Consider the following 26,237-nt stretch of genomic DNA (forward strand, 5'->3'; position numbering starts at 1 on the left):
TACAGGCACGCACCACCATGCCCAGCTAATTTTTTGTATTTTTAGTAGCGACGGGGTTTCACCATGTTGACCAGGATGGTCTCGACCTCTTGACCTCGTGATCCACCCGCCTCGGCCTCCCAAAGTGCTGGGATTACAGGCTTGAGCCACCGCGCCCGGCAGCTGTAGCCTCTTTAAGCGTGGAGTGGCCTCTCATTCTGCACTTAAAACATTGCCCACAAGGACCAGGAAGGCTTGGACCACAGGGGAGCTTGAGAAGGGGTCGTGGGTCTGGGAGGAGAGGCCTCACAATAGTTGCTATCTGATAGGATTGGGGAGGGCCACCGCGCCTCTCAGCTTCAACGCCTTTTGCATGTTCCTTGGGTGGTGTAATGAGCGACTAACCCAGGCGTGGAGACCCCGTCTGCCGGCCTGTCGTCCTTGCCGCCGCAGCAGCGACCAACGACCGGCTGTGGCCCTCGCCAGCGACCAAAGTGGATATTACCAGAGCCCGGAGCGGCGGCCCGGGCTGAAGCCTCGCCCCAGCGTCACCCCCTCGCCGGCCAGACGCGGCCCCTCCCTGCAGACGCAGCCCGGCGGAGCCATTACACCACCTAGGACATGCAAAAGGTTCCCGGCGCAACGGCGGGAGCTGGGCCAGAAGCAGACGCGCCTCCCTCCCCTCTCTTGTCTTCCCCGCCTTAGCTGACGACCGCCAGCTCATGCTGCTACCCCCGCGAGGGCTGGAGATACTCCAGCGAGCACAACGCCATCCTCGGGCCCTTCGGCGAGCTCATGACCGAGGCCGACATCCTCCGCATCGAGCAGCAAATCGAGAACCTGCAGGTGCTGCACAAGGCGAAGAAGCTGGAGGACCGCCTGGAGCAGCTGGAGCTGGAGCTGGAGCAGCTGCTGCCCGTCTCAGCCGCCCTGTCGGCGCCGCGCTTCACCGTCGACCCGCGCCGCATGCACGGCCGCGCCGCCAGCCTGCCCGCTTGGTGCAGCAAGATTTCCACGCTGCTCAAGAGCATGGCCACGCTGCTGGCCACGCTGGGCGGCCGGCCCGCGCACCTGGCGGAGCTGCTGACAGCCGACACGGGCCAGCCCCTGGCGCCGCTGCCCGACGCGCCCTGGCGGCCGGGGCCGCAGTGTCTGGGCCGCTCGCATTCGCTCAGCTGGTGCCGCGAGGCCGTGGCGCGCGAGATCCTCGAGTGCGGCGTTTCGGTAAAGCATCTCCGCGCCACCTATGAGCTGCGCGCGCGGGACGCGGCGCCCGCGCGCTGTCCGCGCAGCAAGCCCCCGCAGTCCGCCGGCGGCCCCGGCCGTGAGCCCATCCTGGAAGAGGACTACGTGGCAGCCGGCTCCAACCAGCCCAGCGCGGTCGCCGCCGCCGCCGCCGCCCACTGCCCACTGGCCCACTGGGAGCCCCTGGGCACCCTGGGCCCTCCCGAGGCGCAGGATCGCCAGGCGGCGCTGCCTGAGCCCGAGGAGCTGGCGCGACGGCCGCCCCTCTGCACCGAGCTGCGCGACGTCGAGGACTACCTCGACCTGCGCAAGGAGCGCATCGTCTACCTCTTCCTGGAGCACTGGCGCCGCTGGGCCTTCCGAGGCCCGGGCCACCGCGCCCAGGCGCGCCTACGCAGACTGCTGCCCCGCGTGGTGGCCGCCGGTGCCGGCCCGGGGCTGGAGGCCGCGGACGCCACAGATGACCCCCGGCCGCCGGCGAGCAACAGCGTGGCCCACGGCCCCGATGAACGGCTGCGGCAGCTGCTGAGGCAACGGCAGGCGGTGGGCAAGCTGCTGGGCCACTGGCGGAGCCTGCTGCGGCGCGTGCCGGCAAGCCCGGGCCTGGCGCACGGCCTTTACTGGCCCCAGCACTTCCTGCCGCCCCTGGACGGCGGCGCACCCCCGAGCTACGACAGCCTCACGCTCGACCTCTTCATGCTCGGCTACTTCCAGCTGCTGGAGATGGGCCTGAGCCGCGAGGAGCGCAAGTTCCGCCACCTGCTGTGCTACGAGATGTTCGACCGGCTGGGCAGCCACCCGTGGGAGCGCATCCGCCTCTTCCACCGTGCGGTGCTGGAGGAAGTGGAGGCCGGCCGGCGCAGCTGGAGCGATGGCTTCGAGGACCTCAGGCACCGGTTCTTCGGAGACGGCCTGGAGACTGAGCCAGCCCCCGAAGAACAGGCAAAGAAAAAGGAAGAGGAGAAGGAGAAAGAACAGGAGCGGATGGAAGAAGCCGCCCCAGTTCAGACTGGGGACCCGCCCGAGGGGCAGCCCGAATCCCCGGCCGCTGCCCCGCAGCCGCCGCCCCCGCCCGCTGCGCCTCCCCCGACCTCAGACTCTCCTGGATCCGAAGGCCCCGCCGAAGACCCGTTGGAACTGGTGTCTGAGATGGGCGAGTTCAGCAACGAGGACATCTGCCGCTACATCGACCGCAGCTTCTCCTTCTGGAAGGAGAAGGAGGCAGAGCTATTTGACATCTGAGCAGCGGAATTTGGAATTCGCAGTTCACCCTCGAGCATCTTAACGTGTGCCTGGACGTCTGTCTGACGCCCTCTGGAGGCCGGCAGCAGCGGGAAGAACCCAGGATGGTGACCTTGAACCGCCCAGAGGGCCCAGGACCAGGCCGCCTCAGCCTCTGAGGTCCCATCGTGGCAGGATGTGGGGCTTGGCCGGATAGGCAGGTCATGCACGAAACAAACCAGGTGTCCCCCTCTGGGACCCAGGCCTTGCTGTGCTCTGTGTGGAGCCAGGCAGCAAAAGGAGCCCCTCTGAGTGAGGGCTGCGGGTTCCCCTTGCGGCAATGTGGTCTGCTCTCTGGTTTTCCACTGCAGTTCACAGCTACCTCCTTGGCTGAGGTCAAGGGACGTGTGCAGTGTTGTCTGTGAAGTGTGCAGTGTACAGGCCCTCTGTTCTCCTGTAACATTCAGGAAATAAAACTCTTTGCTGTAAACTGCCTACATTGGACAGCACACCTGTCCCGATGTCATTGCAGCCCCGTGATTGTAGAGCAGGTGTTCACTCCGTTGGGAAGAGGGCAAGCATGAGCAAGGTCCTTTGCAGGGGAGCCACGGGCAGCCTGAGTCTCCCTGAGCCAAGAGGGTGGTGGGGGCCCACATCTGCATCTGTCCAGAGGTCCTGGGCCTGGGGCCATCTGTCCACCTGCCCCTGTGCGGGATCAGGCTCCGGACCTCTGGGTTCATGCTACTTATTCTATTTCCGTCCCACTCGGCTCTGATCTCTCTGGCGCCTCCTGTTGGACACAAGGGTCTGGGTTACTAGGGGAGAGGAGGCTGGCTCCTAGGGGGCTGTAACCAGGCACCTCCATCCACTTGTCCCACAGAAGTGCATCAAAAGGGTCTCTTCCTGTGACCCTGACTCCTTCAGGTCCCCTGGTTGAGGGTGCCCCCTATCTCAAAGCCCCTGCGGGCCCTGAAGCTTTGTGGTTGTGTTTCAGGAGGAGGAGGAGGAGGCCCGGCTGGCCAGCATGCCTGCCTGGAGGCGGGACCTCCTGCGGAAGAAGCTGGAAGAGGAGAGGTGAGCTGGGGGTCAAGCAGAGGCTGGCCTGGCAGGGGGTCTTGACTGCATCCCTGAGGTGGAGGTACCAAGTGACACTGTCTCTTTTTCCTTCCAGGGAGCAGAAGCGGTGAGTGCAGGGCTGGCCCCAACCTGCCACCCTTAGCCCCACCCACGTCGCAGAGGGTCATTCCTTCATCCAGGCTGACTTGAGCGCATCCTCCTGTCCCTTAGCCCTTGTAGCACACCCTCTTTCCTCCTGGCAATGCCCCAACCCCTGTGCTCAGAATCTCTCTCTCGTGCTCTGATAACTTTGCTCCTGGCTACTCAGTCCCTGCTTCCTACTAACCTGGCTTTTTCTACCCATCAGTTAACCTCACCCTAGTATCAATCGCCTTGATTGTCTGCCCCTCAGAACGTAGTTTCTGCCTCTGGTAATCTCACCCAGCCCGGTGCTGTCCGATAGAAATATAATGTGAGTCACATATGTAATTTAAAAATTTCTAGGCCGGGCGCGGTGGCTCACGCCTGTAATCCCAGCACTTTGGGAGGCGGGTGGATCACGAGGTCAAGAGATCGAGACCATCCTGGTCAACATGGTGAAACCCTGTCTCTACTAAAAATACAAAAAATTAGCTGGGCATGGTGGCGCGTGCCTGTAATCCCAGCTACTCAGGAGGCTGAGGCAGGAGAATTGCCTGCACCCAGGAGGCGGAGGTTGCGGTGAGCCGAGATCGCGCCATTGCACTCCAGCCTGGGTAACAAGAGCGAAACTCCGTCTCAAAAAAAAAAAAAAAATTTCTAGTAGCCACAGTAGAAGAATATAGGTGAGCTTAGTTTTCACAGTTTTATTTAACACAAAATATCAGAACTATTATTTCAACGTATAATAATATGAAAATTATTAATGAGATGTTTTATACTCCTCTTGTAAGTCTTTGGCCAGGCATGGTGGCCTACACCTGTAATCTCAGCACTTTGAGAGGCTGAGGCTAGAGGACCGCTTGAGCCCAGAAGTTTGAGACCAGCCTGGGCAATGCAGTGAGACCTCATTCTGCAAACAATTGTTTTTTTTTGGAGACAGAGTTTTACTCTTGTCAGCCAGGCTAGAGAGCAGTGGGGATCTCGGCTCACTGAAACCTCCACCTCCCGGGTTCAAGCGATTCTCCTGCCCCAGCCTCCCAAGTAGCTGGGATTACAGGCACCCACCACCATGCCCAGCTAATTTTTGTATTTTTAGTAAAGGTGGGGTTTCACCATGTTGGTCAGGCTGGTCTTGAACTCCTGACCTCAGATGATCCACCCTCCTTGGCCTTCCAGTGTGCTGGGATTACAGGCATGAGCCTCAGCACCTGGCCTGCAACAACAACAAAAAATGTTTTTAATTAGCTGGGTGTAGTGGCACACGCCGGTGGTCCCAGCTACTTGGGATGCTGAGGTGGGAGGCAACAGAGCGAGACCCTGTCTCCAATAATTAATAATTACAATCAAACTTCGTCTTTGAAATATGGTGCACAGTTTACACCTGCAATCCGTCACAATTTAGACCAGCCACATTTCAAATGCTCAGAGGCCACACGTGTTTAGTGGCTATTCTGTCAACGGGCACATCTACTCTCTATGTTCTTATAACCTGTCTCTAATTCTCAATTGTTGTCTCTCAATTATATGGTCTCTCTGCTCCCTAGCAGCCCCACCCCAGTCCTCAGTAATTCATATCAACAGCTCCCCAACAACTCAAGTCCTGGTCCCGTCATCTTGCCACTGCACCCTGCCACACCTCCTCCTCACACGGTGCCAGCCAGTGACCCAGCAGCTTTGTTTCCAGTAACATCCCAGCCCACAATAACCCAGCCTCAGCCTCCCACTCCCCCAGCTCCCCTGTGCTCCGGTAACCCCATTCTGCCCCCGATCTAGCCCCTCTGTCTTCAGCAACCCAGCCCCCTCCCTCAGTAACCCACTCCTTACATGGGTGGCCTGGCCTCTGCCTGGGGCCTAGCCCACCCTTTCTGCCAGCCCCGATATGTGGCCCCAGACTTCACTGGGTCTGCCCCCACCCCCACCCTCAGGAAAGAAGAGGAGCGACAGAAGCAGGAGGAGATGCAGCGGGAGAAGGAGCAGTCAGAGAAGCTGCGGACGCTGGGTTATGATGAGAGCAAGCTGGCACCCTGGCAGCGACAGGTCATCCTGAAGAAGGGGGACATCGCTAAGTACTAGAAGCCAGGCCTCTTGCCAGGGGCCCCCTGCCCCAACCCCAGCCAGCCAGGCCCCAGTGGAAGGGCTGGGAGCCCCACAGCCCTCCCCTCCGGCGCTGGAAACCCTCCCCGACTCCCCACCCTGGCCCCTGCATCCCCAGCCCTTGGCGACACTGGAGTGCACCCACCGCCCCAGTCGCCCAGAAAAAGTGCCCAAGCTGCTGATGCAAACAACAACAAAAAAAATGCTGCTTATTTGCATGCGACTTACATATGTTTGCATGTTTCTTGACTATCAAAGAGTGCAGAGCTCTCCCCAGCCCCGTGGATGGTTGACTCTGTTTTCCTGCGGGGCTCAGCCCCCTCCAGGATGCAGCCCCCTCCCCCGCACCCCGGAACCGGTGTCGCAGGCGCATCCTGGGTGGAGGCAGGCCCCGAGCTCGGGGAAGGGGTTTTCCCTCACTCCCTGACCCAGATCTACGCCGGCCCAGCCAGGGCGTCATTTCTAATCCCCGCCGAGGGTTTCCTCTCAGTCATTTGTTTACCAGAAACGACGAAAACTGCCTGTCTGCCGGGCCGGGCCGCAGTTGCGGCTCCCAGGACCCCACTCTGCCCCACCTCCCTCAAGTCTGCGCCCATCCCCAGCCAGGCCCCCTCGCTTCCCAGACCTTGTCACTGTCCCAGTAGAGTGAATAGAGGATGAGGGGCCCCGACCCTGTGTCTCCAGCTGCTGCACCCCACCCGACCCTGTCCCTGGCACCCCACCCGACCCTGACCCTGCCACCTCACAGCCCCATTAAAGCACTTTCATCCGCCCGGGGCTCCCGTGCACTCACTGACTGTGGCTGCGGCTTGCTCTCTTCTCGGGGTAATTGGGCCAGAGTGGACTCGGGAGGGGCAGGCTTGGGAGCTAAGGCCACAATGGACTCCACCATGGGTGCCAGACCCAGGGGTGACAAGATTCCCGACCCCTTCGACTACCCCAGGAAAACAAGTCCAGGTCACTTAACACCCCCAGCCCCGCAGAAACGCCAAGAAGTCGCCGCTTTTTTTTTTTCCACAGATTTAATACCACAATTTCAGCCGAACTCTGGCCAAGAAACAGAAATTTCTTGACCCCCTCTCGACATTGGTCCGTGCTTCTTCACCTTGGCTGGAGCGATAGGGGCGAGCAGGGGAGGGGCCGGCTGGTGCTGCTACGCAGGGCCGTGCCAGTGGCTTACTAAGTGACATAAAATGTCTACACTCATAAGTAACCGTACTTAGGGCTTCTGCAAGGGCCACCAGAGCGCCTGGGTGGCGAGTGGGCGCTGTGTCACGGGCCGCGCTGCAGGCGGCTGCGCAAGTCCTCTGCACAGCCGTCCAGCCCCATGCGCTCCAGGGCCGCGTAGACGGCGCCCAGGCCCGCGGGCTGCTGCTGGCGCCAGCGCTTGAGCATCTCGTACTGCTGGTCTCGGAAGCGGCCGATCTCCACCTCCACGGCTTCGATCTCCGCCTCACGCAGCCCCAGCGTGCGCACGAACTCCTTCCAGCGCCGGGCGGGGACCGCATCCATCACGTCGTAGAGCTGCGGGCCGGGCTGCAGCATTACTGCTGGCGAGCCCGCTGAGGACTCTGGCGAGAGCGTGGGCACAGGAGCGGGGCCTGGGGCAGAGCCAGAGAGAGCCAATGGGGTACGCGGGCTGCGGTCAGAAGGCGGAGTCAGGGGCGTTCGTGAAGGTACCCTAGGCCAGAAACCCGCTGGATCCCGCCGGTCAGGGCACAGAGGATGGACCCGGTCAGTTAGGGGGCGGAAAGTGGATATGTTGTGAAACTGCAATTTCCTGCCTCAGACAGGAGAATGAGGTCAAGGCCTCGGGCCACTGACATCCCTTACCAAGAGCTCTGTTGGGCAACTGGTCCCAGGACCATGTCACCTGCGGGCAGAGGACCTCCTGGGACTGGGGGCAGCCAGGGGTCCAGCCGTTGCCCACCAACTGAACGGTGCCGATCTTCTCACTGCTGTCAGAAGGCACTAGAAGGGTGTGGGCACTGTCCAAGGGTGACAGATGGGTGGCCTGGAAGCCAAGAGGGGCCCCAGGTCAGTCCTGCTTGCTAAGGCCCCTTAGTTGCAGTGCCTGTCCAGGAGGGGACAGTCCCTGGTTCAGTCAGCAGACACCCCTGCAATGACACCTCCCCAAGTTGGCCCTGCTCTCACTATGGCCCCGCAGAATTCTTGCCTCTGCCTTGAGTCCCCTGCCCCTGTCTCCTTCCTACTGTCCCGCAGCACCATGGGGCATTCCCTCCATTGGACTGTTAGCGCCTGTGTACATGTCTGAACCCCAGCTGACTGAGCACCCCTTGAGGGCAGGCACTGTGCTGGGCTAATCCACTGATGACTCAGCTCCCAACACCTCCATCCACCAGGGCTATCCTGTGCTGGCCACGTGCCAAGCTCTAGGGATCACAATAAGGCTTGATCTTCCAGCTCCAGAAGGCAGGCCCGAATCACACAGTGAAGTTCTTACCAGTGGTGGGGTCAGAGCCTCCATCCCAGCTTCATCTGCTGACACAGAGAGACTGCAGTCAGTCAGCAACCAGGCAGGCCTCCTGGACCTGGGTGCTGGTGCAGCTCCTCTAGGGTTCCTCTGCACCCACACTCCCTGCCTCAGTTTCCCCTTCTGTATCAGCATTGAGTAGACTCTGGGCTACCCATCCTGACCCTGCGTGTACTTACCAGTAACCCTGGGCTTGTGAGGCCAGCAGTGGCGGTAAGTGTAGGTCAGGGTGGCCCCAAGCAGGAGGGGGAACACAAGGCCAGCCAGGAGCACCTGGACCCAGAACACTGAAAGCAGCCGGTGGGTGTTGGGTGGTAACCACCCCCACCCGCCTCCGCTTGGCCCATCCCAGTTCTCCCACTCGCATTCCCAGCACACCACCTACTCTGCCTCCAGCCACAGACAGTGGCACAGCGCTCTGGACAGCTCCCCAGGGTGCTCCTGCAAGGGAGGGGGGTGGCCTGAGGGATGAGGGGGTGCACACCAGGAGGGGCTCCCCAAGACTGCCCAGTATCTGCTCCACCCTAGAGACCCTTCCCTCCCCAGGCCTCTCTCCTGTGAGCCTCACTCTACCCAAGAATGCTCCTGTCATTGTGTCCCCAGGAACAATAACGGCAGATAATATTCACTGAGCTTCTTCTAGACTACCTGAAGAGTCACTAGAATGTCAACCCCAAAAGGACGGGGATTTTTGCCTATTTTGTTCTCTATTGTATCCCCAGCACCTAGAACAGTGTCTAGAACATAGCAGATGTTCAATAAAGACTTGAATGGAGGCCGGGCGAGGTGGCTCACATCTGGAATTCCAGCACTTTGGAAGGCCAAGGTGGATGAATCACAAGGTCAAGAGATCAAGACCATCTTGGTCAACATGGTGAAACCCCGTCTCCACTAAAAATACAAAAATTGGCCAGGCATGGTGGCATGCACCTACAGTCCCAGCTGCTTGGGAGACTGAGGCAGGAGAATCACTTGAACGTGGGTGGCGGAGGTTGCAGTGAGCCGAGATCGAACCACTGTACTCCAGTCTGGGTGACAGAGCATGACTCCATCTCAAAAAAAAAAAAAAAAAGACTTGAATGGATACAGAAAGTCCCTTACCTCTAATCAAAGATCAAAGGCCTGTGAAGAACCTACTAACATCCCCATGTTCAGAAAGGGCCACCACACATCAGATAGGTTAATTCTCTGAACTTGCCGAAGATACCCTAGAGAACCAGCGGCACAATCCTGACTCTAAGCCCAAGTTTGTTTGTATTTATTGATTTTAATAGATGAGGTCTCCCTCTGCTGCCCAGGCTGAAGTGCATTGGCACTATCATAGCCCACTGCAGCCTCAACCTCCTTCAGCCCAAGTTTTAAAGCTGTATCAATGTGACTCTGTATAAGTGACAAATCCATCTATAATATCTGGCTGGAAGGATGGTTGGGTGGGGGCATGCTGGCTGAAAGTGAAGGCATACACCCTTATTTATCTGGCTAAGGTGGATATAGATTTCTCTTTTGCCATCTAAGTTTGCCTGAAGTGGGCCCCACCCACCACAGAACCAAGCTCTCTACTCCCTGTCCCCTCTTCCCATTCCTGAACTGGCAGCACCTGCCCCACCCCAGGCCCCCACCTTGCTCCCAGCAGCCCTTCCCTCCATCCCAAGACAGCTAGGAATTACGTGGGGCAGGACACGCAGGCATCACGGTGTTCATAGAAGCCGGGCAGGCAGGTCCCACAGTCAGTATCATAGCGGGAACCTGCAGTCCAGGATAGGCGTGGGTCAGCATGGGACAGGAGTAAGGCAGGCAGGGGAAGGGGGTCTGGGAGTAGATTAGCCCTGGGTGGGGGTACTCACAGAGTGGCCTCGTGTGGCGGTGCAGGGCCCTGCAGTCTAGGCAGGGTCGGCAGTAGAAGGGTGAGCTGCTGATACACTGGCTGACCTGGCACTCCATAAACCAGCCTGGCTTACAGCCACAATGGGTGTCTGCCACTGCAGAACAGTTCTCCAGGGCCACCTGGGAGGCTGGTGGGGTGCAGGGAGATGGGGAATGGAGAGTTGGTCAGGGCCAGAGGCTCCCGTGGGGTGGCAAAGGCAGAGGCAGACTTCCCCCACCAAGATAATGGGGACAGGAATAGGCGAGAGACAGACACGTGCAGGGCTACCCTAAAAGAGAAGCTCAGAGATCAAGGCCAACCAGAGGCCAACGCACATGGACAGACGCAAAGGTCACCAGGAAGAGAGAAGGGGCAAGGGCATCCCGAAGGAGGATCAGGGTGGAGGGTTCTGGCAAGGGTGGGCACAGGACCCTCATACCCCAAGGTTGGGCCCAAGCCAGCCACTTCCTTCTGAAAGGCCTGTCCTTAGGAGCCCCCTGCCAAGCACTGAGAAGCCCCTCACCCTGCTCATCACAGACTTGGCAGCGGGCACATTCAGAATTATGGTGGTTCTCCCAGGCCAAGAAGCTGTCTCGAGGACACGGAAGGCAGGTAGAGTTCCCGCAGGGCTCCGTGCAGGGGGCCTTCAGGTAGTACCCTGTGGAACCAGGCAGGGGTCAGGCAGGAAGAGGGGCTGCCCAGCACCCCCCCACCTGCTCCCCGCCATGCACTCCCTCCCTCCTTCCTTCTCTCCAGCTCCCTATTTCTCTGTCAGCCCCCCCCCACCTCCTCCACCAGTCTCCTTTTACCTCCCTGGCCTGCCCGCCACCTCTCCAGCCCAGCCTGCCCCATGCCCCTCCCACCCCTGTGGCCACTTACCCGCTGGGCAGCCCCTGCAACAAAACAGACCAATCTTCTTGTAGAAGTCACCGGCACAGTCACACCTGGGGCTACGAGTGCCACCCTGGGCCTGGGGCACCAGCAGCACCAAGAGGAGCGCCTGGGGGACAGGTGCTGCTGACTCTCTGCGCAGCTGCCCACGTGGGGCCTCTCCCTGCCACATCTCCTCCGTTTCAGAGGCCCCAGCATTTGTCCACAGAGCACCCCACTTCCCAGGCCCCGGGCAGAAGGGGTGCCCAGGGTGGAGATGGGACTAACTTCCTTCTCCTGTGCACACACTGGGCTTGGGAGGGGCAGAGGAGGGGGCTCTTGCCAGTCCCGCACAAGTTTTCCGCCACCAGGGCAGGGACCCGGCAGCGCCCCCACCCCTACCCATGCTTTCTGCTGGGGAGGAACACTGATGATTCTCTGCCTGGGGCCCTCAGACCCCCTGGGAGGGGTTTCCTCTCAGTGGAAGGGCCTCGCCCTGGCGGAGCCTCCAACTAGGTCGGAAGGGGCGGCCAGCCCAGCCCCCAGCGAGGCTTGCAGTGGAGTCAGTCGCGCCTGGGGAGGCCCCTTCCTTCCTTCGTCGAGGCTCTTGGGACAAGACTCAAAGCTGCCCCTCGCCTCCTGCGCCTCAACTCACCGCAGCCACCGCCGCCGTCACGCAGCCCCGTGGCCGCTGCTCCATGGCCCTCCGCGCCGCGCTAGGCCCTCCGACGGGCGCCCAGGGGCTTCCCGGCTCCGTCCCCTCTTCCCGCCGTGGTTCCGCCTTTAGCCCCGCGCCCGCAGGGCCCGCCCCGCGCCATCTAGAAGGGCCCGCCTGGAGGAGGGGCGGGGCCGCGGAGCCCGACGGAGTTTGACCGGGAACCTCCACCCCCCCACCTGAGCTCATTTGGCGCCAGCTGACAGGCCCAGGGAGAACGTGCGAACGCGACCAGGGCCACAGAACAGAGATGCATCCCAGTCCCCACACCAAGTCTCACCCCAACCCTGAGAACCACTACAAGGTAGAGACAGGGCAAGTGACTTCTCTCTCGACCTCCGCACCCCCAGCCAGGGAGGGGGTTGGGTGAAAAGTACCTGAAGGCGACGGGTACAGTGGCTCACGCCTGTAATTCTAGCACTTTGGGAGGCCAAGGCGGGTGGACCACTTGAGGTCAGGAGTTCAAGACCAGCCTGACCAATATGGTGAAACCCCGTCTCTACTTAAAATACAAAAATTAGCCGGGCATGGGGGTGCACACCTGCAGCTCCGGCTACCAGTGGGGCTGGGGCAGAATTGTTTGAACCCGGGAGGCAGAGGTTGCAGTGAGCTGAGATCACACCACTGTATTCCAACCTGTGCAACAGAGTGAGACTCTGTATTTAAAGTACCTGAAGGGACCCCCCACGGGGGACCCACCTTCCCCAGAGAGCTGGCCTGAGTGTGGGAACTGGGCAGATTCGGCCCTGAATCCCAGGGGGCATCTGGGGAGAGGCTCTGGTTGTGGCTGAGGATGGGGAAGTCCGGGGGTGTTGGTCCGGTGACACCCCATCCCCCCATTATTTCCCAGATGCTTCCCACAAGCTCCATCTGTGGCACGTAGAGGGGCACAGGAACACAGGAGGCCGCCCTGAGCTCAAGGCACCGAGTCACTGGGCCCCAAAGCAAAGGACTCTTCCCAGTGGAGTCTAGACGAGTCTTTATAAAAGAACCAAAAGTTCAATAAATATGCAACTTTACAGGACCAGCGCAAGCCAAAGGCGGCCTGTGGGACTGGGAAGGTGGGGGTGGGGCAGGAGTGAGTCCCACTGGAGGCCAGTGAGGGTGGAAGAGGGATGGGCAGCCTGGGAGCCCAGCCCTGAAGAGTCGAGCTGGTAACTTCAGGGAGTAGGTGACGAGGGGCTGCCTGCAAAGGTGGGGGTGGTACTGTAGCCCAAGCCACCTCCACTCTCCACTCCATCCAGTCTGGCAAAGCACAAATCGGGCCAGGCATAGGCAGGGGTCCTGCCCAGCATCCGGCTCACACACACGGAGGCAGTGGCTGAAGCAGGTGCTGGCACACCCCAGGAGGCAGGCTATCTGCTGTCTCTTGGTCAGTGGCACTCTTGGGGCCTCCCTCTCCTCAGACCTCCCTGCAGGGTGGGGACGGGAGAGAGTCCTTTGGCTGATGCCATTCAGAGTGGCTCTGGCCACCCTCTCCTCCCCAGAGCACTCCTCAGGCACCTTCACAGCTCCCTACACCCAGACACTGGGCAGGGTTCAGGCTCCCTCCGCCGTCACCCTCCCCAAATGTGACGATCCCAGGCATGACTGGGCCCCATGCCAGCGCCCTGAGCTGCCTGCCCTACCCCAGGCCAGGCCACTCACGAGGCAGTGAGCGTGGAGTTAAGCAGCAGGGTGGTCCGGATTCGGTAGAGTTGAGCCAGGGTCAGCTTCCTGTGCTGAGTGGAGACCCCTGGTGGGGGCTCAGGCTGGACCGCGGGAGAGGCCCCCGAGGGCAGCTCTCCACATCTCTTCCTGTCGGAGCCTGCAGGTTCCCCGGCCAGGCAGCTGCTTCTGTCCTCTGGCTCTGACAGCTCAGGACCACTGCCAGGGCTGGGGGCCCCCTGGCAATCCCAGCTGGGCCCAGCTTCCCGAGGGGATCCCTGAGTCCTAATACCTGGGGCTGGAACAGCCAGGCAGAGCTCTGACAGGCTGCGGCTGGGGGCAGGGGGTGCCCCATGGGTGCCAGCCCCTGCCAGCAGCTGGAGGAGGCTGGCCTCAGACTTAGACTTGAGCAGGTGGGGCGGGCAGGTCAGCAGCTGTACAGGGGTGCGGCGGCGGAGACGGGGCGAGGGTGGAGGGGAAGGAGCTCGTGGGGTCTCTGTGGGCTGAGGCACTGGCTCTGCCACAGGGGCTGGGGCCACAAAGTCTCGTAAGGAGGTTGGGGAGAGGGTGCCATAGGCAGAGTCCATGGAGCAGGAGCGGCCGTCCACTGGGCCCAGGGGCAGCAGCTCACAGGTAGGCGTGGTGGATGAGGCAGTGGTGCTGAGAGAGGTCTCATCGGACTGGGAGCTGAAAGGACCACCGTCGAACTCTGGCGAGGACAGCGTCTCCCCAGGCTCCACCACAACCATGGCCAGGGTCTCCGTGGAGCCATCCGAGGCACTGTGGGGCCGGAAGCAGAGTCAGCCCAGGCCATGAAGCCTAGGTGGCCTGAGGCAGCCCCGGGCTGGGCAGCGCACACTGAGTGGTGTACAGCCTCTGCCCTACTGGGGCTGGAGACTCAGAGATGGCAGCATGTGGCAGGTGTGGCAGATCTTCCAGCTCCAGTGCCCACAACAGACCTCAGTAGCACGCCCAGCACTCTTCCCTGTCAAGGCTGGACCTGCTCTAAGGATCCTCAGCACAGCACCCCAGGCAACTTCCACGAACAGGTCAGAGCTGGCAGCATGTGGAAAGGTGTCTGCCCTCCTCACCTGGACTCCGGGGGAGACAGAGCCCCGCTCCCACCGGGTTCATGACAGAGGCCATTGGGAGGGTGGGGACGTGGCTGGGCCTCCAGGAGTCCTAGGCTGGAGTACTTGTCCTACTTTGACCTGCTGGGTGGTCACGAGCAGACATACCAGTGCTGAGAGTCGGGGCTGCCACTGCTTTTCCGCAAGATGGTGGGGGAGCTGGCAGCTGAAGTGCTACTCTCCTCGACTTCCTCCTCCTCCTCCTCTTCCTCCTCCTGTTCATCCTCCTCCTCTTCCAGGCTCTGCAGGGGCTGCTGGCTGCCTGGGGGCTCCTGTGCACGCAGCTGCTGCAGCTGGTTCTACAAGAAGGGTTGGGGGGCACTAAGCAGAACGGGTCGTGACCAGCAGCTCCCCCGTCGGCCCTGCTGCCCACTCACCACTCTTTGCTCACCTGGGCATTATAAATGGTGTCCACCCAGCCACGGCACAAGGCCTGGCCACTGGCCTGGAACGTGTAGGCCCCCACAGCGCTGTGAAACTCATTCAGGTAGATAAGGAGGAAGGAGCCTGGGTAGGGAAGGCCCAAGTCAGTGTCAGCAGGGACGACGGCCCCCGCCCAGAACCAGGAGACCAGGGCTCCTTACCAGGGTCACGTAGCTCCCGGCACACGATCTTATCCACCAGCAGTGGTGGCCTGATGACCTTGGTCCTCTCGGCCTTCTTCACTGCCTTGGTCACCAAGAGCAGATCCGTGAAGAGGAAGCAGTACACGTCCATCTGCAGTGAGGGGGCCAGAGAGGCCAGCAGGGTCAGGGTCAGGGCCAGGGCTGTGGCACCGGCCTCCCCTGGGAGCACTCGGCTTTGGTCAAGCACTCCTCCCATCATGAACCTTCAAGTAAAATTAAAATGAAGAGGGAGATGATTCTCTTTCACTGAGATGTATGTTGAAGACTTATCTCAATGCAAGTTTACATTAAAAAGAAGAGTGGTGACTGAGGCCGGGCATGGTGGCTCACACCTGTAATCCCAGCACTCTGGGAGGCCGAGGCAGGCAGATCACGAGGTCAGGAACTCAAGACTAGCCTGGCCAATATGGTGAAATCCCCTCTCTACTAAAAATATAAAAAATTAGCTGGGTGTGGTGGCACATGCCTGTAGTCCCAGATACCTGGGAGGCTGAGGCAGGAGAATCACTTGAACCCAGGAGGCGAAGATGGCAGTGAGCCGAGATCGTGCCACTGCACTCCAGCCTGGGCCACAGAGCAAGACTCCGTCTCAAAAAAAAAAAAGAAGTGTTGACTTTGAAGTCACTGTGTGCACGCTCTCAGCTGCCCCGTGCCTGAAGGGGCCACAGCACAGGAGCAGGGCTCTGGGGTTCCTGGCCCAGTTGTGGAATGTGGCCGCACTCCCACGAGGAACCCACATGGCACCAACAGGTGGGCACAACTGGCACTTCCAAGAGCTAGGACCCTGCTGCTGGACTTGTAAATGGCAGGCAGAGAACTGTCATCCACTATGACAAGATCACTGGTTCTTGAGTCATCGCCCAAGTGACTGGGGAGCTGAGAGGGGCCCAGCAGTTCCCCAAGAAGGACAGGGCACTGGGGAGGGTGGCCCTGGAGTCACCTTGCTGTCCTTCCCCTCCTTCATCCTCAGGCTCCCCTCCAGCAGCAGCTGTCGCGTCTCCTCCGGTGAGGCGCCGGGGATGGGCGCTGTCAGGTCCAGGTGCAGAAATTCCTTCAGGAGCTGGGGATGGACAGCCTTGAGTGTAGGGGAGGCCAGGGCCTGACCCCCTTCTCAGCTAGGCATCCTCAGTGGGATGCCCAGCACAGCCCCGGCCTGCCAGCTTGGCCTTCCTCCCTCCCAGCCCGCAAGCCCCACAAACACACGCGCCCACCTTGTCCACTTCCTCGCTGCCGCTCTCCACCACCTCGTAGGCGTCGATGCGGCTCACCACGGCCGCCAGCCGCTGCCGCTCCTGCCGCTGCCGCATGCATGTGTTCACGTGATGGATGAAGCGCTCCATGGAGCCGATCTAGGAGCAGGCGAGGGGGCTTCAGGCCCAGGGTTTGGACAGGACAGAGAGCCGCGCAGGGGGGACTGCCCCGCCCCCCCACCGAACAGCAGGGTTACCATGACGACGACGGCCTCCTTGGCGCGCGGCTCCTCGGTCTTCCTCAGCACTGCCTTGAGCAGCAGCGGGTACTTGGTGAGCCGCTGGTGGGGCTTGGCCAGCATGTCGCTCAGCTTCAGCCGCTGGCACTGTGGGTGCTTCTCCGCCCACTGGAGTGGGGGAGTGGGGGTGGGGCTCAGGGAAGGACCCGCCCCACCCGGCCCCGCCCAGGGTCCCATCCTCCTGCGCCCCTGCGCCCCTGCGCCCCACCCGTGGCACTCGCGCCCTCACCGTGATGTAGGCCCGGAAGAGGTCGTTGTCGCGCAGCAGGCCACGCATGTACTCCATGCAGCCCTCCTCCTCCATGCAGTAGCGGATGTAGGGCTTGAAGAGCGAGCCAAACTGGCCCGGGGCAGAACAACCACGGCGCCGGTTACCGCGCGCTCCCTGCGGGCCGGCCCGCGCCTGGCGCTGCGCAAGCGCTTCCTTACTGCACCTGGGCGACCACCCCAGGGGGGCGGCAAGCTTATGATCCCTGTTTCCAGATGAGGAAACAGCCTCAGCCAAAGTGACCACCCGCCGCCAGGGAGCAGGGGTGGATGGCCAGGTGAGGGCTCAAACCCGGGCGACTGCCTCCTAATTTCTCACCCGTGGCCACAAAGGGTCATATGTGGTCACGGGCCTGGGGGAGGTTGGGGATGCTGGGCAGACCTGATCGGGCGGTGGAGACTTTTCGGCGCCCCGGCCCTGCCTCAGTGCCCGCGCTTGCACCCGGCCCCGCCCGTACCATCTTGAAGCCTTTGAGGAAGTCCCCGGGCTGCAGCAGCGCCCGAGTGCGCCGCGCTTTCTCCAGCACCGGCGCCATCACGCCGGCCCACAGCCTGCGGTGCAGCTGCGCGATCTCCGGGATGTTGCTGAACAGGCGCTCCGCCTCCACCTGGGCGCGGCGGGAGGCGCGGTTGGCCACGCCCCTCCACCAAGTTAGCCCCGCCCCAGGTCCAGGTCCCGCCCTCCTCCCTGGTACCACCCCCGCCACCGCCCCCAAACCCCACCGCACCTCACACAGCAGCCCCGACTCTTGCAGGTTCAGGAGACAGCACAGGAACAGCTGTGGGATCAGGGGATGCTGCGGCTGGGGTCGGGGGGAGGGGGTTGTCCCCGCCCTCAGGCCCCACCTGGCCTCAGGCTCCCCACCACGCCTCCCCCTTCCCCTTCCCAGGAGGCCCCACAGCAGCCAGGGATAAGTAGGCTGTCCCCTTTGGCCTTCGCACCTGGGAGGTCCAGACCCTGAGGAAAGACCTCACAGCCCTCCTGAGGTCACACTGCCCTGGCCCCTCCTGGAGGGAAGTTCTGGCGAGACTGGCCTTGCAGCCACGCCTGGAATTCCCTTTTCCACCTCTGCCCTGGCTCAGCCTCCAGGTTTCACCTCTGAGGGTGCTTCCTCCCTCCAGGAAGCCGTCCTCCAACCTCCAAGCAGGTGCTCCACTCCCTGAGCAGAATCCCTACACTGCCTGCCTGCTCTGTCCTGTCCAGGGTGCCAGCTGCTGGGCACCCGGCACACAGCAGGTGCTGGGAAACAGCCACTGAATGAAAGTGAAAGAATGAGGCTCACCTGGGAGGCCTCCTTCAGCTGACCCTCACACACCTGCCCAAAGCCTCCTCCCAGGTTCCTCTAGGAGCCCCCTCCTCCCTGGGGCGGCCCTTCTCTGACTTTCCTGCCCCCACCTCATTGCCAGGCACCTGCTCCTTCTGCAAAGGCTCAGACTCAGCTGAGGGCTGCCAGAGAGAGACCAGAAAGGTGGGGCGGGGCAGCAGCGCGCCCCTACTTACGTTGGTGATCACCCGAAGCTTCCTGATGTAGGAGGCCTCCGTATGCAGCAGCTCCCACACTGCCTCCTGCTGGTGGCACTGCCGCCGGGTCAGCTTCTGGAGGGAGGGCAGGACGGTCAACCGGGAGGCCTGGAGCACCTCAGGGTGGCCAGAGAGGGTGAGCAACGTGCATGCACTTTCTCATTTTCCTGATAGTGACACGGAGGTCCCAAGAGGAGCAGGGTCACCCTCGACATCCCATGAACAATCACAGTCAAAACACCCAAGTTCTGGGCCCTCCTCTGCCACTAAAACAGCCAGGCAGCTCACGATTTTTATCTAGCCTCAGTGTCTCCAGAGTAGGCTAATGAGAAGAGTGGCCTCTCTGGGGCGTCCCATGGTGCATCCTATCACTGGATCCTCCCAAGGGCTGTCCCCCTTTCGGGACAAGGAGGAAGAAGCATGGTGGGCCGCACTCACCTCATGCCCATCAATGAGCTCCCGCCAGCTGTCCTCCAGCCTCAGGCAGGCATTGTCCTCATCCTCCTCCTCATCATCCTCCTCCTCCCAGGAGTCATGGTCAAAGCGCAGCCTCCGGGGCAGCCTGGGCAGCCCGAAGAGGCCATAGGCATGCAGCTTGCCCTCCAGCTGCTCCATCTTGTCCACCTCCTGGATGGACACGCTGGTCAGGGTCAGAGGTCATGGCCAGCCAGCTGCCCGATCCCTGGGCTGATGGGGCCACATACCCGGCCAAAGGTGCTGGTGCTGAGGCCTGAGCTGAAAAAGCCGCTGAAGCGACTGGCCGCCCGGTTCTTCCAGCTGTCGCCGCTGCTGGTGCTGCTACTGCTGCCACTGGGCAGAGAGCAGCTGGAGGTCGTGGGGGGCTCCTGCCCGGGGATGCTCGCCTCCCCCAGGAACTCCGACATGTTCTTACGGCGGCGGCCAGGGGCCTGGCCAGGGAGGGGTGGTCAGGGCCAAGACTCCCCGCCAGCCCCCACGGCCCCACCCCAGGGCCTCAGGCCAGTCTGGGATGGAGGAGGGTCTCTGCATCTCTACCCTAGGGTGTCCCCTCTCCTGGGACGCAGACACATCTAGAGGCCGGAAAGTCCAGACGTAGATACGCCCAGACTATCCTCCCCCGGTCCTCCAGCCTCAAGCATGAAGCACAGAGTTAGTTACACTCAGATGCACTGGCGAACGTGGTCTGGATGGTCTGTAGCCCCGGGCACAAGTGCTCTCAGGCACACATGCACACACTGACTCCCTGGCACTAGAAGAGTCTTAGATACAAGCCCTCACCTTGGGCTATGGCCAGGTCCAGGGAGAGTCCCATGCTCTCACAGCCAGCCCCCTTTTCCAGAAGGGGCAATTAAAACCCCAACAGGGGCAGTGAGGGACCCAGGGTGACTGCCTCTGAGGAGGGGCCGTGGGTCCAGCCTGGGCCTCTTCCCACCCCCTCCCTGACACATCCCCTCCTCCTCACCAAGATGTCCAGGCTCTCCCGGCGGCTCTGGGGGTCCACGCGCTCCAGTGCAGGGGGCCCAGCCCCGGCCGGCCGCAGGATTGGCAGACTCAGGGACTTGGAGTCCTTCACTCCCTGCTCCGCCTTGCCCTCGTCTCCGGGCTTGGCTGGGGCCGCATGTGGGGGCCACAAGAGATCCTCAGCACCCAGGTGTGGTGGAGGAGGGGCCCCAGTCCTCTCCCCCTGGAGGATCCACACCAAGGCCTGCCTGCCCTCCCGCAACAGCCCTGCCCTGCCAGCAGCACCCAGCAGAGACACCTGTATGGTAATGAGGCTGCTCAGGCCCACGACCAATGGGAACCCGAGCCTGGGAAGGGCACCTATCTCCAAGAGGCCCCACCAGCCCCAGCGGCCCCATCTGCCGCTCACCTTTGACCCGAAGGTAGTGTCCCCCAAACCTGTAGGCCTCGAAGGTGAGGGACAGGGGCGTGTTGGACTGGTCCAGGTAGATGTCCACTTTGCCCAGCGAGATGCCCTTCCTTTCAAATACAGGCAGCAGCACCTCCCTGCCCCCAGGACAGGAGGCGTGTGTGTTAGAGCCAAGCGGCCAGTCGCTTCAGCAGCTTCTTCAGCTCAGGCCCCGCCTCCATGAGCCCCCACCCCACCCACAGCCCCAGCTGCCCCCACCTTCCCAACGGAAAAGGGAAGCCAGCCTGGGATCACCCGCAGGTGCACAGACACCTGCCTGCAGAGGTTCTCACACGGGCGCGTCTGCACACCAGAGCAGACCCGTCACAAGCCCGCCCACACGCAGGCCTGGCTCCTGCATACATGATTAAAACGCACAAGTCTCTTTGGGAGGCCGAGGCAGGCGGATCACCTGAGGTCAGGAGTTCAAGACCAGCTTGGCCAACATGGTGAAACCCCATCTCTACTAAAAAATACAAAAAGCTGGGCGTGCTGGTGGGCACCTGTAATTCCAGCTACTCAGGAGGCTGAGGCAGGGAAAACTGCTTGAACTCAGAGGCGGAGGCTGCAATGAGCCAAGATCATGCCACTGCACTCCAGCCTGGGTGACAAAACGAGAATCCGTCTCAAAAAAAAAACCCCAAACACGGCAACAACAAAAACACGCGAGTACACAGACCCCGCCACACTCCCTCACACTGGCGTGCACACCCACATGGGTCTGCCCACACCTGGATATGCTTAGAAGCACAGGCCACCAAACACACACACACAGTCACACCTGCGGAGACCCGGAGCCTGCGACACAGGGGCCACACCTGCCCTCAGTCCCACTTCCACTGTGAGCCCCACCAAGTCCTACCCCAGCGACTTCTTCTTCATGGCTGGGACGATCTCCGTCTCGATGTTGACATTCAGGTCAAATTTCAGGGTGAAGCACTCCTTGCTTGGGTCCTGAGAGGACAGGGGCCTTGAGCTTCTCCTCCCCACCCTCCGGTCTGGGATGGGACCCTCAGCAAGAAAGGGAGCCCCAGTGATCTCCCAGACCTCTGCAGCCCAGGGTGCAGACTTCCCCACCCCCCTCTGGAAGGGAGGTCCATCCTCAGGAAAGGGTGCAAGCTGTCGGGAGCCCCCATCTGCCGGCCCCTGGGGCTCCTCACATCTGTGTGTCTCCTCCTTGCTGCTTTCTTCTTGGAGAGTTTCAGGCCTGTGCTCTTCCAGTCCCTGCAGGGAGGTAGGGAGGGCAGAGGCTGGAGGTGTGGGTCTGTGGCCAGGTCCCTGCCCCTTGCTCACTCCAGGTGACAGGTAACCGGCATTGATTCAACCCAGCCGGGCCTGTGCGCCCTCTGGTGGCCAACATGGGAGTCACACCCAACCGTAACTAGTCTGGTGAGGGCTGGGATCCTAGGTGCCCTGGAGGCTGGCCTGGACTGGGTGGCCTCTTCCCAGAATCAGGACAGCCACAGGGGTGGGGAGACGCAGGTGCATCAGTCTTACTTGGGAGGGCACCAAAGCATCTGGTCCTGAACGTGTGATCTGAGACCCAGCCTTGGGGCCCCCCCAGGTATCTCTCTGTCCATCCACCCCTCACCTACCCTTTCCCATCCACAGAGCTCTCCTCCTCCTCCTCCAAGTCCACTGCAGGGCTGGTGCGCGGTGGGCATGACCGGGTGGACACGTTCCGGGCCAGGACAGAGCCTTGGGAGAAAGCAAGAGGGGGCTGTGCCTCCCGGCCCCTCCTTAGCCTGCAGCCTGGCCGCCTCCTGAGGGACCGCAGTCTATTACCCTGGAGCCCCCAGGTTCAAGGTAGTGAGGGCCCTTCAGTTCTGTGAGGAGAGGGGCTCAGCCATTGTTTTTTGTTTTTGTTTTGAGACAAGGTCTCACTCTGTCACCCAGGCTGGAGTGCAGCGGCACCATCTTGGCTCACTGCACCTCCGCCTCCTGGGTTCAAGCAATTCTCATCCTTCAGCCTCCCGAGTAGCTGCGATTACAGATGCGTGCACCACCACGCCTGGCTCACTTTTTTTGTATTTTTAGTAGAGACGGGGTTTTATCATGTTGTCCAGGCTGGTCTCAAACTCCTGACCTCAAGTGATCCACCCGCCTTGGCCTCCCAAAGTGCTGGGATTACCAGTGTGAGCCACCTCTCCCAGCCTCACTCGTTGCTATCTATCCCCACAGCCCCAAAAAGACACAGGCCCAAGGATGACACTCACGGTGAAGCTCCACCCCCAAAACAAACCCACCTGTGGCCTCAGTTTACCCTTCTATAAAATAAGGATAAGGAAGCCCTGCCTCTGGGGTTGTTACAGGAAGAGACCAAAGTCCACAGCTCTTTCTTTCAGGCCTCCCCTCCCCCATGGCTGTGACCGCACCTGAATTCCTAGGGGGCCCTGGCAGAGGAAGAGAGTCCTTTTGTTTGTGTGTTTGTTGTTTTTTGAGACAGAGTCTCCCTCTGTCTCTCAGAGCAAGACTCTGTCTCTCAGGCTGGAGTGCAGTGGCACAATCATGGCTCACTAGAGCCTCCATGCCGAGGTTCAGGCAATCCTTCCAATCCAGCCTCCCAAGTGACTGAGACCACAAGTGTGTGCCACTACACCTGGCTAATTTTTGTAGTTTTTGTAGAGAAGGGGTCTCACTGTTTCCCAAGCTGGTTTTGGACTCCTGGGCTTAAATGATCCTCCTGCCCTGGCCTCCCAGCGTATTGGGATTCCAGGCATGAGCCACTGTGCCCGAACAGAAGAGTCCTTTTGTTCCTCTTGTCAGCTGGGAAAAGACACAGGGTTGGCACTTCTCGCTAGGCCTGGGTGTCTGCAAGTTGGTGGTGGGCCTGCACTGGTTCCCTGCTGAGCAGTTTCCTTTTTTTTTTTTTTTTTTTGAGATAGAGTCTTGTCCTGTCGCCCAGGCTGGAGTACAGTGGTTCGATCTCAGCTCACTGCAACCTCCACTTCCCAGGTTCAAGCGAGTCTCCTGCCTCAGCCTCCTGAGCAGCTGGGATTACAGGCGCGTGCCACCACGCCCAACTAATTTTTGTATTTTTAGTAGAGACGGGGTTTCACTATGTTGGTCAGGCTGGTCACAAACACCTGATCTCATGATCCACCCTCCTCAGCCTCCCAAAGTGTTGGGATTACAGAGGTGAGCCACCACGCCCCGCCCAGGAGGAGTTTCTTACTTCCTGCTACTAGCTCCTCCTGACCTGGCCACCCCCACCCCATGCCACCTCTGCTAGGCCCACACCCTGGCTTGGAGGACTTGCCCAGAAGTCCCCTGCCCTGAGGACAGGCAGAGCTAGAAAGAAAGAGGCTTTCTCTGTGTGGGCCCCAGGCCAGGGGCAGGGGCAGCTTTGGGAGGTGAGAACCAGTAAGAATACAGCACCAGAGAGACCGGCCTGCCTCGGGAAGGGGCACGGTCATGGACTTTCTCTCTGCTAAAAAAACACATGGAACAAAAGGATCCGTGGCATACTCGGGTTTCATTATTTACAGTCGACTTGTCCTTCTGATGGCCCTCTATCATGGTTCCAACAGTTAGGGAAACAAGCCTCGGGAGCTCTGGGGGCCGAGCTGGGCTCCCTCCTGCGCTCACCGTGAGGTGGGAGGTCAAAGCGGACGTGCCCATCATAATGCATGGTGCTGTGGAACTTGCTGTCACAGGCCTCGCACAGGTTCAGGGGCCCCCGGCGGTGCAGCTGCTGGCAGTCGGCGTGGTGGCATACCTGGGGTGGGGACACAAGCCTTCAGGAGATCCCTGAGCTCCACCACATCCACCCACCCCTGTCCGGGCCACAGGGACTCAGAATGAACCGCCCTGCTCCAGCCGGGGCCAGCTCTCCCTAATAGACTCATCCCTCAATCCAGGGCGAGGGGACACCCCCCCAGGAGTCCCCCACTCCCACATCATCAGGTTTCCCGTCTGCTGGATCATTCCCCCGTGGGCACACCAACACGTGGTTATTTCTCCATCTTTTTTTTTCTTTCTTTGAGACAGGGAGTACAGTGGCACATTCACGGCTAACTGCAGCCTTGACCTCCCAGATTCAAGTGATCCTCTAGCCTCAGCCTCCCGAGTACCTTGAACTAGAAGCACACACTACTGCAGGCTAGTTTTCGTATTTTTTTGTAGATGGGGGGTTTTACCACATTGCCCAGGTTGGTCTCAAACTCCTGGCCTCAAGTGATCCATCCACCTTGGCCTCCCAAAGTGCTGGGATTACAGGTGTGAGCCACCACGCCTGGCCTTAGGCCTCCAGTTTACAGAGGCCTCACCTCACCCTCCACACCGCTGCCTTCCCTGCTATCTCTTCACAGCCAGACTCTGTAAATAGGTATCAGTATTCATGACTTCCTAGTTCTCACTTTCCACTCTTTATTTTTCCCAAGTTTTGTTTTAAAATATTTCTGGCCGGGCACGGTGGCTCACGCCTGTAATCCCAGCACTTTGGGAGGCCGAGGCGGGTGGATCACGAGGTCAAGAGGTCGAGACCATCCTGGTCAACATGGTGAAACCCCGTCTCTACTAAAAAAATACAAAAATTCAGCTGGGCATGGTGGTGCGTGCCTGTAATCCCAGCTACTCGGGAGGCTGAGGCAGGAGAATTGCCTGAACCCAGGAGGCGGAGGTTGCAGTGAGCCGAGATCGCGCCATTGCACTCCAGCCTGGGTAACAAGAGCAAAACTCCATCTCAAAAAAAAAACAACCCTGTAGAATTGTCGCACTCGGGAAACTGAACCTTGATATATAGTCCATATATAGTCTATGTGACATTTTCCCAAGGGTCTACATAATATTCTCACAGGTATATTTCCTCATATAGGAGACAACTGAGATTCACACATGGCATTTGGTTGTGTCTCTTTATCCTTTAAGAATGAATTCTAGGCCGGGCGCGGTGGCTCACGCTTGTAATCCCAGCACTTTGGGAGGCCGAGGCGGGTGGATCACGAGGTCAAGAGATCGAGACCATCCTGGTCAACATGGTGAAACCCCGTCTCTACTAAAAATACAAAAACATTAGCTGGGCATGGTGGCGCGTGCCTGTAATCCCAGCTACTCAGGAGGCTGAGGCAGGAGAATTGCCTGAACCCAGGAGGCGGAGGTTGCGGTGAGCCGAGATCGCGCCATTGCACTCCAGCCTGGGTAACAAGAGCGAAACTCCGTCTCAAAAAAAAAAAAAAAGAATGAATTCTAAATATAAATAAATAAATAAATAAGAATGAATTCTGAGCCGGGTGCAGTGGCTCACGCCTGTAATCCCAGCACTTTGGGAGGCTGAGGTGGGTGGATCATGAGGTCAGGAGTTCAAGACCAGCCTGACCAATATGGTGAAACCTCATCTCTACTAAAAATATGAAAATTAGCTGGGCGTGGTGGCACACACCTGTAGTCCAAGCTACTCAGGAGGCCAAAGCAGAAGAATCGCTTGAACTCAGGAGGCGGAGGTTGCAGTGAGCCAAGATCTTGCCACTGCACTCTAGCCTGGGTGACAGAACGAGACTCCATCTCAAAAAAAAAAAAAAAGAAGAAGAAGAAGAATGAATTCCAGCTGGGTGAGGTGTGGCTCACGCCTGTAATCCCAGCCCTTTGGGAAGCTGAGGCAGGTGGATCGCTTGAGGTCAGGAGTTCAAGACCAGCCTGGCCAACATGGCAAAATTCCGTCTCAACTAAAAATACAAAAAATTAGCCAGGCGTGGTGGTTTGTTCCCATAGTCCCAGCTACTTGGGAGGCTGCGGCAGGAGAATCACTTGAACCCAGAAGACGGAGGTTGCAGTGAGCAGAGACCGGGCCACCGTACTCCAGCCTCCCTACTTGTTTTTTTTTGAGACGGAGTTTCACTCTTGTTACCCAGGCTGGAGTGCAATGGCGCGATCTCGGCTCACCGCAACCTCCGCCTCCTAGGTTCAGGCAATTCTCCTGCCTCAGCCTCCTGAGTCGCTGGGATTACAGGCACGCACAACCATGCCCAGCTAATTTTTTGTATTTTTAGTA

At 60.1% G+C, this 26,237-nt stretch overlaps 3 protein-coding genes across 13 annotated transcripts in view; 1 reads left to right on the forward strand and 2 right to left on the reverse strand.

The window, feature by feature from the left end:
- Positions 1-6,537, forward strand: part of ESPN (espin) — a 37,301-nt gene extending 30,764 nt beyond the window's left edge. For both annotated transcript variants that reach the window (XM_032300241.1, XM_032300240.1), the window contains 3 exons: positions 3,440-3,519; positions 3,617-3,628; positions 5,568-6,537. In XM_032300241.1, coding sequence (XP_032156132.1) covers positions 3,440-3,519; positions 3,617-3,628; positions 5,568-5,715 — 240 coding nt within the window. In that variant the 3' untranslated portion in view covers positions 5,716-6,537. The remainder of the gene's footprint in view (positions 1-3,439; positions 3,520-3,616; positions 3,629-5,567) is intronic.
- Positions 6,538-6,739: 202 nt separating this feature from the next.
- TNFRSF25 (TNF receptor superfamily member 25) lies at positions 6,740-12,220 on the reverse strand. 3 transcript variants are annotated; one of them, XM_032300238.1, is made up of 10 exons: positions 11,620-12,220; positions 10,974-11,094; positions 10,618-10,752; positions 10,075-10,242; positions 9,898-9,976; positions 8,616-8,671; positions 8,410-8,517; positions 8,201-8,235; positions 7,570-7,750; positions 6,740-7,337 (listed from the first exon to the last, which is right to left on the reverse strand). In XM_032300238.1, exons 1-10 carry the CDS (start codon positions 11,866-11,868, stop codon positions 7,009-7,011), a joined length of 1,461 nt encoding a protein of 486 aa, XP_032156129.1. In that variant the 5' UTR covers positions 11,869-12,220; the 3' UTR covers positions 6,740-7,008. The 3 variants fall into 3 exon arrangements, with proteins under 3 accessions (XP_032156129.1, XP_032156128.1, XP_032156130.1); XM_032300237.1 differs by having other exon boundaries at positions 8,201-8,238; XM_032300239.1 differs by having other exon boundaries at positions 8,201-8,238; positions 10,974-12,220.
- Positions 12,221-12,641: 421 nt separating this feature from the next.
- Positions 12,642-26,237, reverse strand: part of PLEKHG5 (pleckstrin homology and RhoGEF domain containing G5) — a 39,375-nt gene continuing 25,779 nt past the window's right edge. For 5 of the 8 annotated variants that reach the window (XM_032300245.1, XM_032300244.1, XM_032300246.1 and 2 more), the window contains 20 exons: positions 23,837-23,966; positions 21,844-21,946; positions 21,409-21,472; positions 21,111-21,202; positions 20,210-20,346; positions 19,802-19,947; positions 19,065-19,268; positions 18,799-18,987; positions 18,340-18,435; positions 17,567-17,617; positions 17,297-17,446; positions 16,801-16,911; positions 16,530-16,679; positions 16,294-16,431; positions 16,023-16,142; positions 15,041-15,173; positions 14,848-14,963; positions 14,565-14,755; positions 13,327-14,106; positions 12,642-13,091 (listed from right to left, as the gene is read on the reverse strand). In XM_032300245.1, the coding sequence (XP_032156136.1) occupies positions 13,082-13,091; positions 13,327-14,106; positions 14,565-14,755; positions 14,848-14,963; positions 15,041-15,173; positions 16,023-16,142; positions 16,294-16,431; positions 16,530-16,679; positions 16,801-16,911; positions 17,297-17,446; positions 17,567-17,617; positions 18,340-18,435; positions 18,799-18,987; positions 19,065-19,268; positions 19,802-19,947; positions 20,210-20,346; positions 21,111-21,202; positions 21,409-21,472; positions 21,844-21,946; positions 23,837-23,966 (3,111 nt within the window). In that variant the 3' untranslated portion in view covers positions 12,642-13,081. Of the gene's footprint in view, positions 14,107-14,564; positions 14,756-14,847; positions 14,964-15,040; positions 15,174-16,022; positions 16,143-16,293; positions 16,432-16,529; positions 16,680-16,800; positions 16,912-17,296; positions 17,447-17,566; positions 17,618-18,339; positions 18,436-18,798; positions 18,988-19,064; positions 19,269-19,801; positions 19,948-20,209; positions 20,347-21,110; positions 21,203-21,408; positions 21,473-21,843; positions 21,947-23,836; positions 23,969-26,237 lie in introns of all 8 variants that reach the window. The other 3 variants (XM_032300249.1, XM_032300243.1, XM_032300248.1) reach the window with 2 other exon arrangements.

The sequence above is a fragment of the Sapajus apella genome, unplaced genomic scaffold (assembly GCF_009761245.1).
Source record: "Sapajus apella isolate SASKATOON/1434 unplaced genomic scaffold, GSC_monkey_1.0 scaffold43, whole genome shotgun sequence".
In the NCBI taxonomy this organism is placed as follows: domain Eukaryota; kingdom Metazoa; phylum Chordata; class Mammalia; order Primates; family Cebidae; genus Sapajus; species Sapajus apella.

Coding starts and splice junctions, on each gene's coding strand:
- TNFRSF25 (XM_032300237.1), bottom strand. CDS start 11,868: ATGAGCTCAGGTGGGGGGGTGGAGGTTCCCGGTCAAACTCCGTCGGGC. Junction 10,243..10,617: donor CCAAGTCTGTGATGAGCAGG/GTGAGGGGCTTC, acceptor GCACCCCACCAG/CCTCCCAGGTGGCCCTGGAG. Junction 9,977..10,074: donor CCGCCACACGAGGCCACTCT/GTGAGTACCCCC, acceptor CCTGGACTGCAG/GTTCCCGCTATGATACTGAC.